Source organism: Eriocheir sinensis, chromosome 3, assembly GCF_024679095.1.
Source record: "Eriocheir sinensis breed Jianghai 21 chromosome 3, ASM2467909v1, whole genome shotgun sequence".
NCBI classification, from domain to species: domain Eukaryota; kingdom Metazoa; phylum Arthropoda; class Malacostraca; order Decapoda; family Varunidae; genus Eriocheir; species Eriocheir sinensis.
Genome location: NC_066511.1, coordinates 7,852,273 through 7,867,789, shown reverse-complemented (window position 1 = coordinate 7,867,789; position 15,517 = coordinate 7,852,273). Strand labels below are relative to the sequence as shown.

The window sequence follows — 15,517 nt, the reverse complement described above, 5'->3', positions numbered from 1 at the left end:
AGTTCGTGAGTCTTGTGGTGAGGTAGGGCGCAGAGGTTGGCTTTATGCGGGTATTTAATGAACTCAAATCTCTAGGAAGGTAAACACACTGACGATAGAATACGCGCCTCACTTGGCAAATCCTCACTGCAGTGTTTACCACGCATCTTCTTTTTGCTAACGCCCCGCAGAAATGACGTGACGGAGCCGCCCCGTAAGATAATGCGTCCAAACTTCGGCGGGGCGGGGGCTGGGTCGAGATGGGCGCTGAGCTACCAAGGTGGGGGGCTCGAACACTCCGCTGTCAACAATACTGTAAGCAACGTGACCGCACAGCTGGGAGGGACAGCCTTCCTGCCCTGCCGCGTCGGCCACCTTGGGGACCGGCAGGTGAGAAGAATTAACTTTTGACCTTTCATTCCTTGCTGATATCACGTAAACAATATACTGACTTAAATTAAGACCAACGTTATCTGAGCTCGTTTAATTAAGTAATCTCTCTCTCTCTCTCTCTCTCTCTCTCTCTCTCTCTCTCTCTCTCTCTCTCTCTCTCTCTCTCTCTCTCTCTCTCTCTCTCTCCATCCCCCGGAAATCACGCAGATCTCCTGGATTCGTCGCCGGGACTGGCACGTCCTTACTTCCGCCGACGTGCTATTCACCCACGACCACCGCTTCTCTGTCCTGCACGTGGCGGGCTCCCAGGACTGGACTCTCTACATCAGATACGTGGAGGTAAAGGACACGGGGACGTACGAGTGCCAGGTGTCGACAGGGACTGGAATCATCTCCCTCTTCGTTAACCTCAAGGTGGTGACTCCGGAGGCTCACATCCCTGGGGACGGGCAGTACCACGTCAATCGGGGCTCCCCGATCACCCTCTCCTGCGTCATCGATAAGGTAAGAGTGACAGCTGCCGCAGAACAAAAAATATCCTGTCCACCCCTCTCTTTCCTCGCCAGCGCCGCTGATATCGCTCCCCCTCACAAAGAACCAGCCATGCAAAGAAAGATTTCACGAGCGAGACTGTAATGATGGCAATATACGTTATTTTTACAGTTGGAAGGGGGAGGGGCCATTATCATCTGTTTAATGACTAGGAGAGAAAGAAAGCGGACTATAAAGGCTCATCACTGTCCAAGAAGCCGCCTTTCATGCGTCCACACACAACGTCTCCTTGAGAGAAATTCTCGTAAAATAATATGAATATTTTTTCCATATTCTTCTCCTACATTTTTCCCGTTGTCTTCTTCTTCTGTGACTTTGCTGCCAGGATGACAAACAATAGCTCACAGGAAGATATTTTCGTTTCTCTCTCTCATTTTCTCTTGTGATCTGCGTGCCATCAGTCAGATACAAGGAAAGATATGCAGACTCTTCATTACGGGCGCCTGCTTGCATCCCCCTCACTCAACCCCCCTCCGTCCCTCACACACACACACACACACACACACACACGCATATATGAGGCCGCCGCCCACACGAATGTTTACGTGCACGAATAAAGTGTGGCTGTAGTTCGAAAGCAGTTTTTCGCTGGAAACTCTACCCAAAGTTCTCCGATAATGTATTCTGTTTTTGCTTCTTCATATTCACCCTGTGCATTTTCTTCCCTCTCTTCTTTCCTGCGAGCTCCTCTCATAAATACGTAATGTTGCTGTGTGTGTGTGTGTGTGTGTGTGTGTGTGTGTGGTCGTTTCAGTGCTTGCGGATGTGGTGGTGTGTATGTAAATTGGTCCATATTCGTCTCTCTCTCTCTCTCTCTCTCTCTCTCTCAAACACACACACACACACACACACACATGGCCCGGTAGCTCAGTAGATAGCGCGTCTGCCTCACAAGCAAAAGGACCGAGGTTCGATTCCCCGGCCGGGTGAAGATAAGTTGGATTTATCTTTCACGTGTAGCCCCTGTTCACCTAGCAGTGAGTAGGTACGCGACGTAAGGCAAAGAGTTGTGACCTCGTTGTCGCGGTGTGTTGTGTGTGAGTGGTCTCAGTCCTACTCAAAGATGGGTACTATTTTAATGACGAGATTTTCTATTCTCTTTTTTCTATTACTCTCTCGGTCCCACACGTCCTTTGCGTGTATCGAAACACAGGAGAAATTAATCAAGATCAGGGTATTCCCCGGCTGCCTGGGATTGAACCCGCGACCAGCATGACGGGACAGCCACTCCTTACCGAGTCGGCCGAAGAGGTACCCCACTGGCTAAGTGGGTTATGGGAGGCTCGTTCATCAGGCATAGTCGCCGCACTACACGACTTTCCCCTCTATGTAGATTAATTTCTGTGTGTTGAGACCTTAGACAGTGACTGCTATCGGTTCACTATTCCACAATGTCCCCGTAGAGACATACCTCCAACTCTCCCATTTTCTATTATCCTCGGAGAGCATGGGCCACCCTACCTGTTACCCCTTCGGAGAAACTCAACAGAACCGCAGGATAGGATGCCCACCGCTTTGCCACCAGTTTAATGACGAGATTTTCTATTCTCTTTTTTCTATTACTCTCTCGGGCCTACACGTCCTTCTGCGTGTATCGAAACACAGGAAAAATTAATCAAGATCAGGGTATTCGCCGGCTGCCTGGAATTGAACCAGCGACCAGCGTGACGGGAGAGCCACTCCTTACCGAGTCGGCCAAAGAGGTACCTCACCGGCTAAGTGGGTTATGGGAGGCTCGTTCATCAGGCATAGTCGCCGCACTACACTATGAGCTCTGTGCTCATCCGTAGGGGAACGGCTGGCTGTCTCGAGAGAGACCCGCAGCAGACCAAGAGATGAATTACACACACAAGCACACAGTTACCCCCCCCCCCCACACACAGAAACACACACACACACACACACACACACACACACACACACACACACACACACACACACACAGACACACACACACACACACACACACACACACACACACACACACACACACACACACACACTCACACACACACACACACACACACACACACACACACACACACACACACACCCACACACAGTTATACCACTCTCCCCCCCCCCCACACACCCACCCACCCACACCCACACACACACACACACACACACACACACACACACACACACCCACACACACCCACACCCACCCACACACACACACACACACACACACACACACACACACACACACACACACACACAGAGTTGATTCCTTTTCAATTAATTATTGCTATTATCTTTATCAGTATTATTATTATTATTCTGTGTATTATTATTCTGTGTATTATTATTCTGTGTATTATTATTCTGTGTATCATTATTCTGTGTATTATTATTCTGTGTATTATTATTATGTGTATTATTATTATTATTATTATTACCACCATCATAATTTCAACACTTTCAGGTACTTAGCTCGTGATTTATGCGACCTACTCGATGCAGTCATGTATCAGCTTTATTGATTTTACTGTATTTATGGAAGTGCAGCAGCAACAGCTGCTGCTTCTAACCTATAAGAGCGAGTAGTAGTAGTCGTAGTAGTAGTAGTAGTAGTAGTAGTAGTAGTAGTAGTAGTAGTAGTAGTAGTAGTCGTAATAGTAGTAATACCTCACAGGAGGCACGGGTTGATGTGCCCGCGGATTGTGGGTGCGCGGACAGCGGGCGTTCATGGACATCCGCATATTCGACCCGATGGCTGCCTGTCGCCGTGAGCTGCCCCTGCAAGCCGCCCACCACAGGAACGAGCAGGAGAAGACAAGGGCATACGGTGAAAGAATCCAACATGTGGATCAGGGCAGCTTCACCCCCCTTGTCTTCACCACATCCGGCGGGATGGGTCCCAGGGCCCAATGCTTCGACGCACTCCTCGCGGAACTAATCTCAGAAAAGAAGCATCAGCCAAGGAGCCACGTTGTCGCCTGGATGAGGTGTCGCCTCTCGTTCTCCCTGCTCAGGTCGGCCATCCTATGTCTCAGGGGCACCAGACACTCTGGCCCAAAAGCCACCAACATCTCCAATATGGACTATGAAGCCACAGTGGTGGAGAGTGACATTAGGGTGGGTCGGGAGTGACTTGAGTAGGGAAGGAAAGGGGGATCTAGACGTAATAGATGATAGGTGATTTAGTGTCAGGTAGTATTAGTGATATGGTTGGATGCCACAGTCATTAGCGAACAGAGTTGGGGCTAATGACCTCCAAACTATGGAGCCCTCCATGATTATGTGTCGGAAAAATAAACATGGGTGGAGGTATCATTTATGTAGTACAAAAAAAAAAGTAGTAGTAGTAGTAGTAGTAGTAGTAGTCGTAATAGTAGTAGTAGTAGTAGTAGTAGTAGTAGTAGTAGTCGTAATAGTAGTAGTAGTCGTAATAGTAGTAGTAGTCGTAATAGTCGTCGTAGTAGTAGTAGTAGTCGTAATAGTAGTAGTAGTAGTAGTAATAGTAGTCGTAATAGTAGTAGTAGTAGTAGTCGTAATGGTAGTAGTAGTAGTAGTAGTCGTAATAGTAGTAGTAGAAGTAGTAGTCGTAATAGTAGTAGTAGTAGTAGTAGTAGTAGTAGTAGTAGTAGTAGTAGTAGTAGTCGTAATAGTAGTAGCAGTCGTAATAGTAGTAGTAGTCGTAATAGTCGTAGTAGTAGTAGTAGTAGTCGTAATAGTAGTAGTAGTAGTAGTAGTCGTAGTAGTAGTAGTAGTAGTAGTAGTAGTAGTAAAAGTAGTAGTCGTAATAGTAGTAGTAGTATAAGTAGTAGTAGTATAAGTAGTAATTATGGTAGTAAGTAGTAATTTAGGGTAGGCGGTGGCTGAACGGATAGCAAGACGGCCCCGCGTTCAGGAGGACGCGAGTTCAATCCCCGACCGGTGCCACCAAGCTGGGATTTTTCAGCCGCCGCCGAGTGGCTTAAAACTACTCACATGCCGTCCAGAAGACCACCTATCAACCCGGACTCTAGATTCTAGGATTAAAGATGAGCTCCGGGAGGGCAGCATGAGCCATTGCAAGATGGCGCCACTATAAACACTCGCCTGCGCCAGAAAGGGCTGAGCCGACCATCAGGACCCACCGGGAAGAAACCTTGGACCGACCATCAGGATCCACCGGGAAGAAACCTTGGACCGACCATCAGGATCCACCGGGAAGAAACCTTGGACCGACCATCAGGATCCACCGGGAAGAAGCCTACCGGCGCTACTCACCACGACGTAAAAAAAAAAAAAAAAAAGGTGCTGTGATAGTAACAGCAGAGTTGATAATAGTAAAAATATCATTAGTATTAATTATTGCAGCTGTAGTAGTATTAGTAGTATTAGTAGTATTAGTAGTAGTAGGAGGAGGAGGAGGAAGAGGCGGTTGGCGAAAGCGGAGAAGGAGGAGAAGGAAGAGGAGGAGGTGGAGGCAAAGGAGGAGGAGGAGGAGGAGGAGGTGTGGAGGCAAAGGAGGAGGAGGAGGAGGTGTGGAGGCAGAGGAGGAGGAGGAGGAGGTGTGGAGGCAGAGGGGGAGGAGGAGGTGTGGAGGCAGAGGGGGAGGAGGAGGAGGTGTGGAGGCAGAGAGGGAGGAGAAGGAGGTGTGCAGGCAGAGGGGGAGGAGGAGGAGGTGTGGAAGCAGAGGGGGAGGAGGAGGAGGTGTGGAGGCAGAGGGGGAGGAGGAGGAGGTGTGGAGGCACAGGAGGAGGAGGAGGAGGAGGAGGAGGTGTGGAGGCAGAGAGGGAGGAGAAGGAGGTGTGGAGGCAGAGGGGGAGGAGGAGGTGGTGTGGAGGATGAGGGGGAGGAGGAGGAGGAGGTGTGGAGGCAAAGGAGGAGGAGGAGGAGGAGGAGGAGGTGTGGAGGCAGAGGAGGAGGAGGAGGAGGTGTGGAGGCAGAGGAGGAGGAGGAGGAGGTGTGGAGGCAGTGGAGGAGGAGGAGGAGGAGGTGTGGAGGCAGAGGGGGAAGAGGAGGAGATGTGGAGGCAGCGGAGGAGGAGGAGGAGGAGGTGTGGAGGCAGCGGAGGAGGAGGAGGAGGAGGTGTGGAGGCAGAGGAGGAGGAGGAGGAGGAGGAGGAGGAGGTGTGGAGGCAGAGGAGGAGGAGGAGGTGTGGAGGCAGAGGAGGAGGAGGAGGAGGTGTGGAGGCAGAGGAGGAGGAGGAGGAGGTGTGGAGGCAGCGGAGGAGGAGGAGGAGGAGGAGGAGGTGTGGAGGCAAAGGAGGAGGAGGAGGAGGAGGAGGTGTGGAGGCAGAGGAGGAGGAGGAGGAGGAGGTGTGGAGGCAGAGGAGGAGGAGGAGGAGGAGGAGGAGGTGTGGAGGCAGCGGAGGAGGAGGAGGAGGAGGAGGAGGTGTGGAGGCAGAGGAGGAGGAGGAGGTGTGGAGGCAGAGGAGGGAGGAGGAGGGTGTGGAGGCAGAGGAGGAGGAGGAGGAGGTGTGGAGGCAAGGAGGAGGAGGAGGAGGAGGCAGAGGAGGAGGAGGAGGAGGGTGGAGGCAGAGGAGGAGGAGGAGGAGGGTGTGGAGGCAGAGGAGGAGGAGGGGAGGAGGAGGAGGAGGTGTGGAGGCAGAGGAGGAGGAGGAGGTGTGGAGGCAGAGGAGGAGGAGGAGGAGGTGTGGAGGCAGAGGAGGAGGAGGAGGAGGTGTGGAGGCAGAGGAGGAGGAGGAGGAGGTGTGGAGGCAGAGGAGGAGGAGGAGGAGGTGTGGAGGCAGCGGAGGAGGAGGAGGAGGTGTGGAGGCAGAGGAGGAGGAGGAGGAGGTGTGGAGGCAGCGGAGGAGGAGGAGGTGTGGAGGCAGAGGAGGAGGAGGAGGAGGTGTGGAGGCAGCGGAGGAGGAGGAGGAGGAGGTGTGGAGGCAGAGGAGGAGGAGGAGGAGGTGTGGAGGCAGAGGAGGAGGAGGAGGAGGTGTGGAGGCAGCGGAGGAGGAGGAGGAGGAGGTGTGGAGGAGGAGGAGGAGGAGAGGAGGGAGGTGGAGGAGGAGGGAGGAGGAGGTGTGGAGGCAGAGGAGGAGGAGGAGGAGGTGGGGCAGGGAGGAGGAGGAGGAGGAGGAGGTGATGTGGAGGCAGCGGAGGAGGAGGAGGAGGGAGGGAGGAGGAGGAGGAGGAGGAGGAGGAGGAGGAGGAGGAGGAGGTGTGGAGGCAGAGGAGGAGGAGGAGGAGGTGTGGAGGCAGAGGAGGAGGAGGAGGAGGAGGAGGTGTGGAGGCAGAGGAGGAGGAGGAGGAGGAGGTGTGGAGGCAGAGGAGGAGGAGGAGGGGAGGAGGTGGAGGCAGAGGAGGAGGAGGAGGAGGTGTGGAGGCAGAGGAGGAGGAGGAGGAGGAGGTGTGGAGGCAGCGGAGGAGGAGGAGGAGGAGGAGGAGGATGTGTGGAGGCAGCGGAGGAGGAGGAGGAGGAGGAGGAGGAGGAGGTGTGGAGGCAGCGGAGGAGGAGGAGGAGGTGTGGAGGCAGAGGAGGAGGAGGAGGAGGTGTGGAGGCAGAGGAGGAGGAGGAGGAGGAGGTGTGGAGGCAGAGGAGGAGGAGGAGGAGGTGTGGAGGCAGAGGAGGAGGAGGAGGAGGAGGTGTGGAGGCAGAGGAGGAGGAGGAGGAGGAGGTGTTGAGGCAGAGGAGGCGGAGGTGGGGCGGCAGCGGAGGAGGAGGAGGAGGTGTGGCGGCAGAGGAGGAGGAGGAGGAGGAGGTGTGGAGGCAGAGGAGGAGGAGGAGGAGGAGGTGTGGAGGCAGCGGAGGAGGAGGAGGAGGAGGAGGTGTGGAGGCAGCGGAGGAGGAGGAGGAGGTGTGGAGGCAGAGGAGGAGGAGGAGGAGGTGTGGAGGCAGAGGAGGAGGAGGAGGAGGAGGTGTGGAGGCAGAGGAGGAGGAGGAGGAGGTGTGGAGGCAGAGGAGGAGGAGGAGGAAGTGTGGTGGAAGTGGAGGAGGTGTGGAGGCAGCGGAGGAGGAGGAGGAGGAGGTGTGGAGGCAGAGGAGGAGGAGGAGGAGGAGGTGTGGAGGCAGAGGAGGAGGAGGAAGAGGAGGAGGAGGAGGAGGTGAAGGACAGGACATCACTGTCAGAGTTAATAAAGTCTGTAGTGGGAGATGCAGGAAACGATGCTGAAGTGAAAGTCAGCTCTCACAGGTTTGTTGCAGAATGGTTCATAATTTAACGTAGAAAATTATTTTGGCACAGAGCGGGACAGCGTTCGTTTATGAACCTCGCAGCCTCACATTAGCCAAGATTGTTTTCTGGAATCAACTTCGTGTGTTAAAAATAAATATTTCCACCGCTAAGACATGCCGTTTTAATATCTATGCAAATTTAAACGAATTTTTCGAGTGGATTCAATAAGGGTAATTGCACGAGCATAATGGGGGCAAGCCTTGCATTACTTACTCCGGTAACAAGGTGTAACAACAAGCTGCTTCGCCCCGCCGTGACGCGTGTTCCTGTCATTGGCCGGGCGCACGCAAGCTCTATGACTATGCATGAAGGTGGGCTGCACAGCTCGATCCTGAGTCTCCACTGGCGCCATTGCATATTAGACCTTTGAGTACACGTGTATCTAGTGTTGGCAAGTTTTTATGCGCTCTGATTTGTGGTTCCGAGACACGCAAAGCCTTCGAAGTGACATTAATTTTAGTTTAGAATAAGTCGGTTAGCCACTTAGCAAATTGGCACGCATGAGTTCATCTATTCGCCAAAGAGATCGCTCGCCTGACCCAGAGTTGTAGTAATGTAGTAGTAAAGTTGATAATGATAATGTTGATATAAATAATAAACGTATAATACAAATAATTCTAATATTTGTAGCAATAAGACAATAGTGATGATATTAACACGTGCCACTACCGCCGCCACCACCACCATCACCACCATCACCACCATCACCACACCTACCAACAATAACACCCAACCAGCCTCACAGTCACCAACATTCCCACAACCACCAGCAAACACCACCACAACAAAAACCACAACAATAATAATATAATAATAATAAAAACAATAATAATAATAATGATTCTACTACTACTACTACTACTTATAATAATAATAATAATAATAATAATAATAATAATAATAATAATAATAATAATAATAATAATAATAATAATAATAATAATAATAATAATAATAATAATAATAATAATAATAATAATAATAATAATAATAATAATAATAATAATAATAATAATAATAATAATAATAATAATAATAATAATAATAATAATAATAATAATGAGTAATTTGCAGCCATAACAGTCATTATCACACGGTACACCACTGCATCTCATTATAAACAGCTTACTGCACACTCGGTCATTACGGGCAAAGTAATTACATAGCGAATATGATGCAATAAAGGGGAACGTGGCTCAGCTCAACCTTTGTCCACAACCCCGAGAACAGTCTATTTATTGTGCTTCATATTTCCTCGTCATGTGTGTGTAGTCAACCATATCCAGTATAACGGACCCTGGTTTAGTAGTCCGGGTAAGTTTGTGATATTTATACATTCAAACATACAAACACATACATACAAACATGCAAACACACCTAATAGTTAACAAGATAAATCTATTTATATAAATTATGAGTCTTTCATTCCATCTATTATACACACACACACACACACACACACACACACACACACACACACACACACACACACACACACACACACACACACACACACACACACACACACACACACACACACACACACACACACACACACACACACACACACACACACACACACACACACACACACACACACACACACACACACACACACACACACACACACGCACAAAACTTTCTCCTCCCCTCCCAGCTGGTAGTACACCTTACAGCAGTGGTTCCCAAACTGAGGGACACGCCCCCCTGGGGGGGCGTTAGCTGGATACAAGGGGGGCGTGATTCCGTCTGCCAAAAATTGCAGGTTTGCAACAAGGGATGGGAGGGCGTGACGATTTCTTAGAAATCAATAGGGGGCATAATGTAAAAAAAAGTTTGTGAACCACTGCGTTACAGCCTCAAGACATGCCTTTTTCAGTAAGCATATTCACTGCGCCTACAATCATCTAATTTTCAAAAGGGACGTCCGAGGGTGACAAGGCGGGGAGAAGGAGGGGCTGACCTGCCCTACTTCTCGCTCCGTGCTTTCCTGCAGCACCTTACTTTCTCCTTCCTTCTCCCTTTTCCACGGCTCTTTGTAGTCATAAAGGATTATGCAGGAGACAAAGGGAGGCGGTAAACAAATTGTCGGTTGTGCTGGCCAGAATTCTGCGCCTTGCTTGTGGTTGCCGCATTGTGTTGGCAGACCTTATTGTCAGCTCGAAAATAATTCTTCCTTTTCATGGTTGTCAGTTACCTAGGTCTGCTGTGGAGCCTAAGTGCGTGTACATGCAATAGTGTGTCTCGCCAAAAAAATGTTTGGTTGTCTGCGAACGATGTCGATTTTTGGGTGGCTGTCACAGTTCGGCAACGCCTAGGACACAAAGAAGGCTTTCCTGATATTCTTGAACTGATTCCGTGTTTAGAAACTTGAACTGCATGTCGAGAAGGATGTCGCAAAGTCTTCCTGTCCAGGTTTCTTGAGTGGAAAGTAAATTAAAAAATGAAGATGACTGATGCCTTTGAGCTCGTGGGCTGTGTGTACAATACAATGACTGAAATACGCAGAGTGAAGCAGAGTAACATGAAAAGGGTACGTGCGTGAAGCAATTTTCCTCAGACATGGATGAATAAAATAAGCATGTTGATGATGTGCAACAGTTCTCGGAGAGCAGATTCCCCAAAAAGAGAGGCTCAGAAACCTGATTCAGGAGGATTCACACGGTATTCTTGCTAACAGTGAGGTAACGTATAAATGGAACCACACAAAGAGGAGGTACAAAGCATGCATGCACCAGGCAGGTTTACAAGATATTTTTGGTAACTGTGATGTAAAGTATAACAGTTGACGCATCCCTGTAGCAGTGCGTGACGACGCTGAATGCTCATGGACAAGAGAAAAAGAGCTTATGATAAAAATATCTGAGTGCCTCTTTATTCCTAAATACAGCAGAGCAGGAAGGTTTGGGGAGAAATACTGGAAAATGGCAAGTGCCTCCTGCCCCGCCAAAAAAATAAAACGGAATGCAGTTAAAAATTCGGAAACAAGGAAACTTTATTCAACAACATTTCTTTGTCCTTTTTCTATAAAAGTGTGGTATGGAGATATAAGGAGAACAATGGCTCCAAAAATATGGAGAATTATTTTGTATCGGATTATAAAATTAATTTGCGATTTCTCGGCTCCAACTGAAAGTGCTAGAAATATGAAAGTATTGCTGGAAGTGTTATTAAAGAAAAGGCTTGCGTCTAAAGGCTTGTATCTGGGTGAGAGGTGAAAAAATAAATATATCTGCAGAGGTTCTTGTATCCACGAGCAACATCAAAGAAAAAAGTTACGCTCTCTGTTACAGTCGTAGATTTTCCCGCTTCTTTCTGGAAAGAGGTGTGCACACACACACACACACACACACACACACACACACACACACACACACATACACGCGCGCGCGCACACAACTCCGGTAGCTCAGTGGTAGAGCTCTGCGCTGCCAGACTTCGCGGGGCTGGCAGGCGAAGGTTCGAGTCCTGCTCATGTCGGGGATTTTTCCACTGACAGAGAAGCGGTTACTGCCCCCCTTTGAGCATGGGGGATGGGGTGTGTGGTGTATGAAGGTCCTGGCAGTGCCCAGAGATCGATTATGATGAGGTTCCTCGGGGCGGGAGGGTACTTGCTGGCAAGACCTAACTCGTGATCAGGCTGTGGGTGAATTACACACAATGACGAAGGGTGTGTAGTTTGCATGAGAGTATGAAAAATATTTAATTGCATTAGCGTCATTGAGGAGGAGATCCGCTGATACTGATGTTTTTTTCTTTACTCCTTCTTGGTGCATTAGTACGGGAAAGACTGACATAAAATCCCCGTCATATGAAAACAGCATTTCTTGCCACACCAACCACGAATCCTCCCAACAGTCTCGATCCCTTTCACCGCCAACTCCCTTCCACTGTTTCCCCTCGACAATCGGGCTCCTAATGCTTAGTCCTGCCCTCAGCGATACACTGAAACTTTCCTCGTGAGTTTAACTTTAAAGCAGCCGCGTAAACACCTCGCCTGGAAAAGCATTCCCAGAAGACTTGTGTCACTGTGGGTGCAACATCCACAGTGACACAAGTCTTCTGGGAATGCTTTTCCGAGGCGGGGTGGAAACCTCTCGTGCGTGTGTGCCAGGGCTGTGGCCACCCCAAGGCTCCACGCCCACGTTTGCTAAGCCTATGTTTGACGAGCAGCAGTGCAGGCAGGGGATTCGCGTCTTACCTTTGCCGTCGGAATTCCGTGGGAGTAGAGGAGTCAGAGGTCTAAATAAAGAACTTGAAGGCCCCCGCGGGCAATGAAAGGTGAGAAACTTCGTGGCTGACACATGTCGGTGATAATATAAAAAGGATATAAAAACCGAGACTGACATTTTGACATCGTCTTTCGCATAAAAAATATTGATTAAAGAGGTGAATATATTTCAAAACATATAATTCGCTGCCTTTTACGTGCTGAGCCATCTTTAGTCAGGCACAAATATGAAGTCCGTTGGAGTGGGTCTCTCTCTCTCTCTCTCTCTCTCTCTCTCTCTCTCTCTCTCTCTCTCTCTCTCTCTCTCTCTCTCTCTCTCTCTCTCTCTCTCTCTCTCTCTCTCTCTCTCTCTCTCTCTCTCTCTCTCTCTCTCTCTCTCTCTCTCTCTCTCTCTCTCTCTCTCTCTCTCTCTCTCTCTCTCTCTCTCTCTCTCTCTCTCTCTCTCTCTCTCTCTCTCTCTCTCTCTCTCTCTCTCGTCAGCTATTTACTATTTAAAGTTGTGTATTAAATATTCTGTATACATAAAATAAAGCTATAGAGTGAGATGAATGTGTTGCTTTTTAGAATAACAGCAAAGAATGTATAAGTTACATAACACGTGGCAATGATGCTTTCCGGAGTTGTCAGTGATCGAGGCCAAAACATCACTTCCTCCCTCACCTTCACGCGCGATGATGTCAGCTACCCCGACGTCTGTGCTCACTCCGAAGGCTGGGCTTGGCTTCGCTGTGGCCAGGTGACTCCCAAGCGTGCCCCACCCAATCGAACTTCATAGCTGAGTCTGACTAAAGTGGCCCCCAAAAAAGGGAAAAAATGGTATTCGGAAAACATCAACAAAATTAATAATATTCGCGCTTACTTTTTACAGTTTATTTTAGCTAAATATAATTCCTGTGAAGGATATTTTATTTATATATAAGTAGTATTTGATCTTCTTGGCTCTTTTTTTTTAATTATTGCAATCGAATGTTTGCAATGTTACGAACTGAATTAGATAGTTCCCGAGACTTTACTATTCCAAAGCAATATCTCAAGGGAAAACATACCTATTCAGTTGTCATTTACACCACTCATATTTATCATGGAAACATGATCTTCCTTACGCGGCCAATGCATGGGACTGGCCAAAACTACCCCGTTAATAGTTTACCAAAGAACCTAATGCACTTACTTATGATGTGTGACTACTAAACTCCACCTCAAACCATACACTTCTGACACTGAAGGTTTAAACCTTAGAAAATTCGATTTTTTTGGCTGAAGACACTAATTACAAAGCACTATCATTGTAATGTTCACTTAAACATGCAAAACACATGTAAGGCTTATCAGTGACTCTGTCGCTGATTCATTATAACAAATCCTAACACAGCCCTTTTGCCAAATCTGTTTAAAACAGAAAATAAATGTGACGAAATCATTTATTCAGTTTTCAGAATTAACATGTGTAGCGACAAAGCTTTTCTCATTTTGGTTGGGTAATATATTATAATATAACTATATTTACAGCAAATTAGTAATGTGTAAAAAAATACATTTTCGTCACATTTCATTTGTCAAGCAGAGGCACTGGCAAGTGCCTCGATCTTTGCCGTCCCCTCGAGATGGCCGCCTGCACAGTGACTCGAACACGATGTGACGATGACGAGAGCAATGTCATATTTCCGGTGCGGCGCGTATTTCATTGTAAAATCTGCTTCATTCTCGCCTAACCTCGCTTTTTAAATGAAAGTGGAAAATGTTAAAACAATGACTTTTCTGCTCTGCCTGACCAGCACAAAACACAACTTGTGGAAGGATATGTACTGAGATGAACATAGATCAGAGATTTGAGCCGCACCACTGACTGAATGGCCTTAATCAAACGTCTTGTAAAGACGTCGTGGCGGACGCCACTAAACTAGGCCATCCACTCTCATGATGTACCGCAATTAATCATACAGATCATCGCAAATACAACATGTATTTTCCTGAAGGTGCTTTTAAGTAAACACTCCTTCCGTAGCTAGACACAACTGGGACAGTAAATAAGAGACAAACGTCACCTCACAATTACTCCGCCTTCTAATGTGTGCAAAGGTGACATTTGCAAATATATATTTTAGACTTGCAAAAGTGTTTATTAGGACCCTTTAACGCTTAGAGTGTATTATCGCCGAAGCGTCAAGGGTTGATAACAACAAGGCGCTCACCCACATCAAACACATCAAGGCCTCCGACATCAGTATATCCTTCCTCAGATCCCCCCCTCTCCCCCTCCATCAGTTCACCGCCACCAGCACCGCCACGCCACCACGTCCGTAGTCACGATATGCAAGCACTACACGAGCGTCGATGGCACTTTTATTAGACGCTTTAGTCGTACTACAAAGTAACAAAAATATAATATTTTCCGATAACGATGGCAGTGATATGTCTAATGCAAAAGACAAAGCCAAGTGGTTGTACTCTGCAGGTGGCATCGAGGAACAGCTGTTTATATACTGATACTATTGTTAAAAGAAAGAACTTTACTGTTTTCCAATTACATGATATATACTAAACTTTTGTGTAATAGATATATATAATTCCAAAGAGACATCTACCAACACACACACACACACACACACACACACACACACACACACACACACACACACACACACACACACACACACACACACACGCAGGCAGGCAGCTTGCTTGCTTGCTTGACTGACTGACTGACTGACTAATATAGATAGATACATATAGAGAGATAGATAAAAAAAAGTATAGGTACATGTTTTCTCTTTATCGTAGATGTGTCTGGCGATGGGTGAGTGGGTGGAGGCCGTAACCATTTTTCACCTCTCTCCCGCAGAGTCCCACGCCGCCACAGTACGTGTTGTGGTACCATAACGACGAGTTGCTCAACTACGCCAGGGGGCGGCCGGAGGTGCAGATTGGCGAGGTGACGAGTGACAGGGACAGGGCGGTCAGCACACTGGAGGTTCACAGTGCAAGGGATTTTCATTCTGGCAACTACACCTGCACGGCACCCAACATCCGCCCAGCCTCCACCCTCGTCTTCGTCACAGAAGGTGAGTGACGCTGGAGGTGGCGAGGGTTAAGAAAGGAAATATTGGCGCAAACGGCACAGGATGGGAGGAATGGACAAGCTATAGCATAATTTGTCAAAGATATGTCGGTCAAGGCATCTAAAATATCTACTTCCTTGTCGTGTGGAGGAATCAATACGTTTCGAGCTCTCAAGACTATATAAA

General features: G+C 48.4%; 1 protein-coding gene across 1 annotated transcript in view; it reads left to right on the top strand.

Annotated features, from left to right (window-relative positions):
• Nucleotides 1-15,517, top strand: part of LOC127004238 (hemicentin-1-like) — a 56,404-nt gene that overhangs the window by 31,543 nt on the left and 9,344 nt on the right. The window contains exons 4-6 of the mRNA XM_050871795.1: nt 171-369; nt 580-876; nt 15,115-15,334. Coding sequence (XP_050727752.1) covers nt 171-369; nt 580-876; nt 15,115-15,334 — 716 coding nt within the window. The remainder of the gene's footprint in view (nt 1-170; nt 370-579; nt 877-15,114; nt 15,335-15,517) is intronic.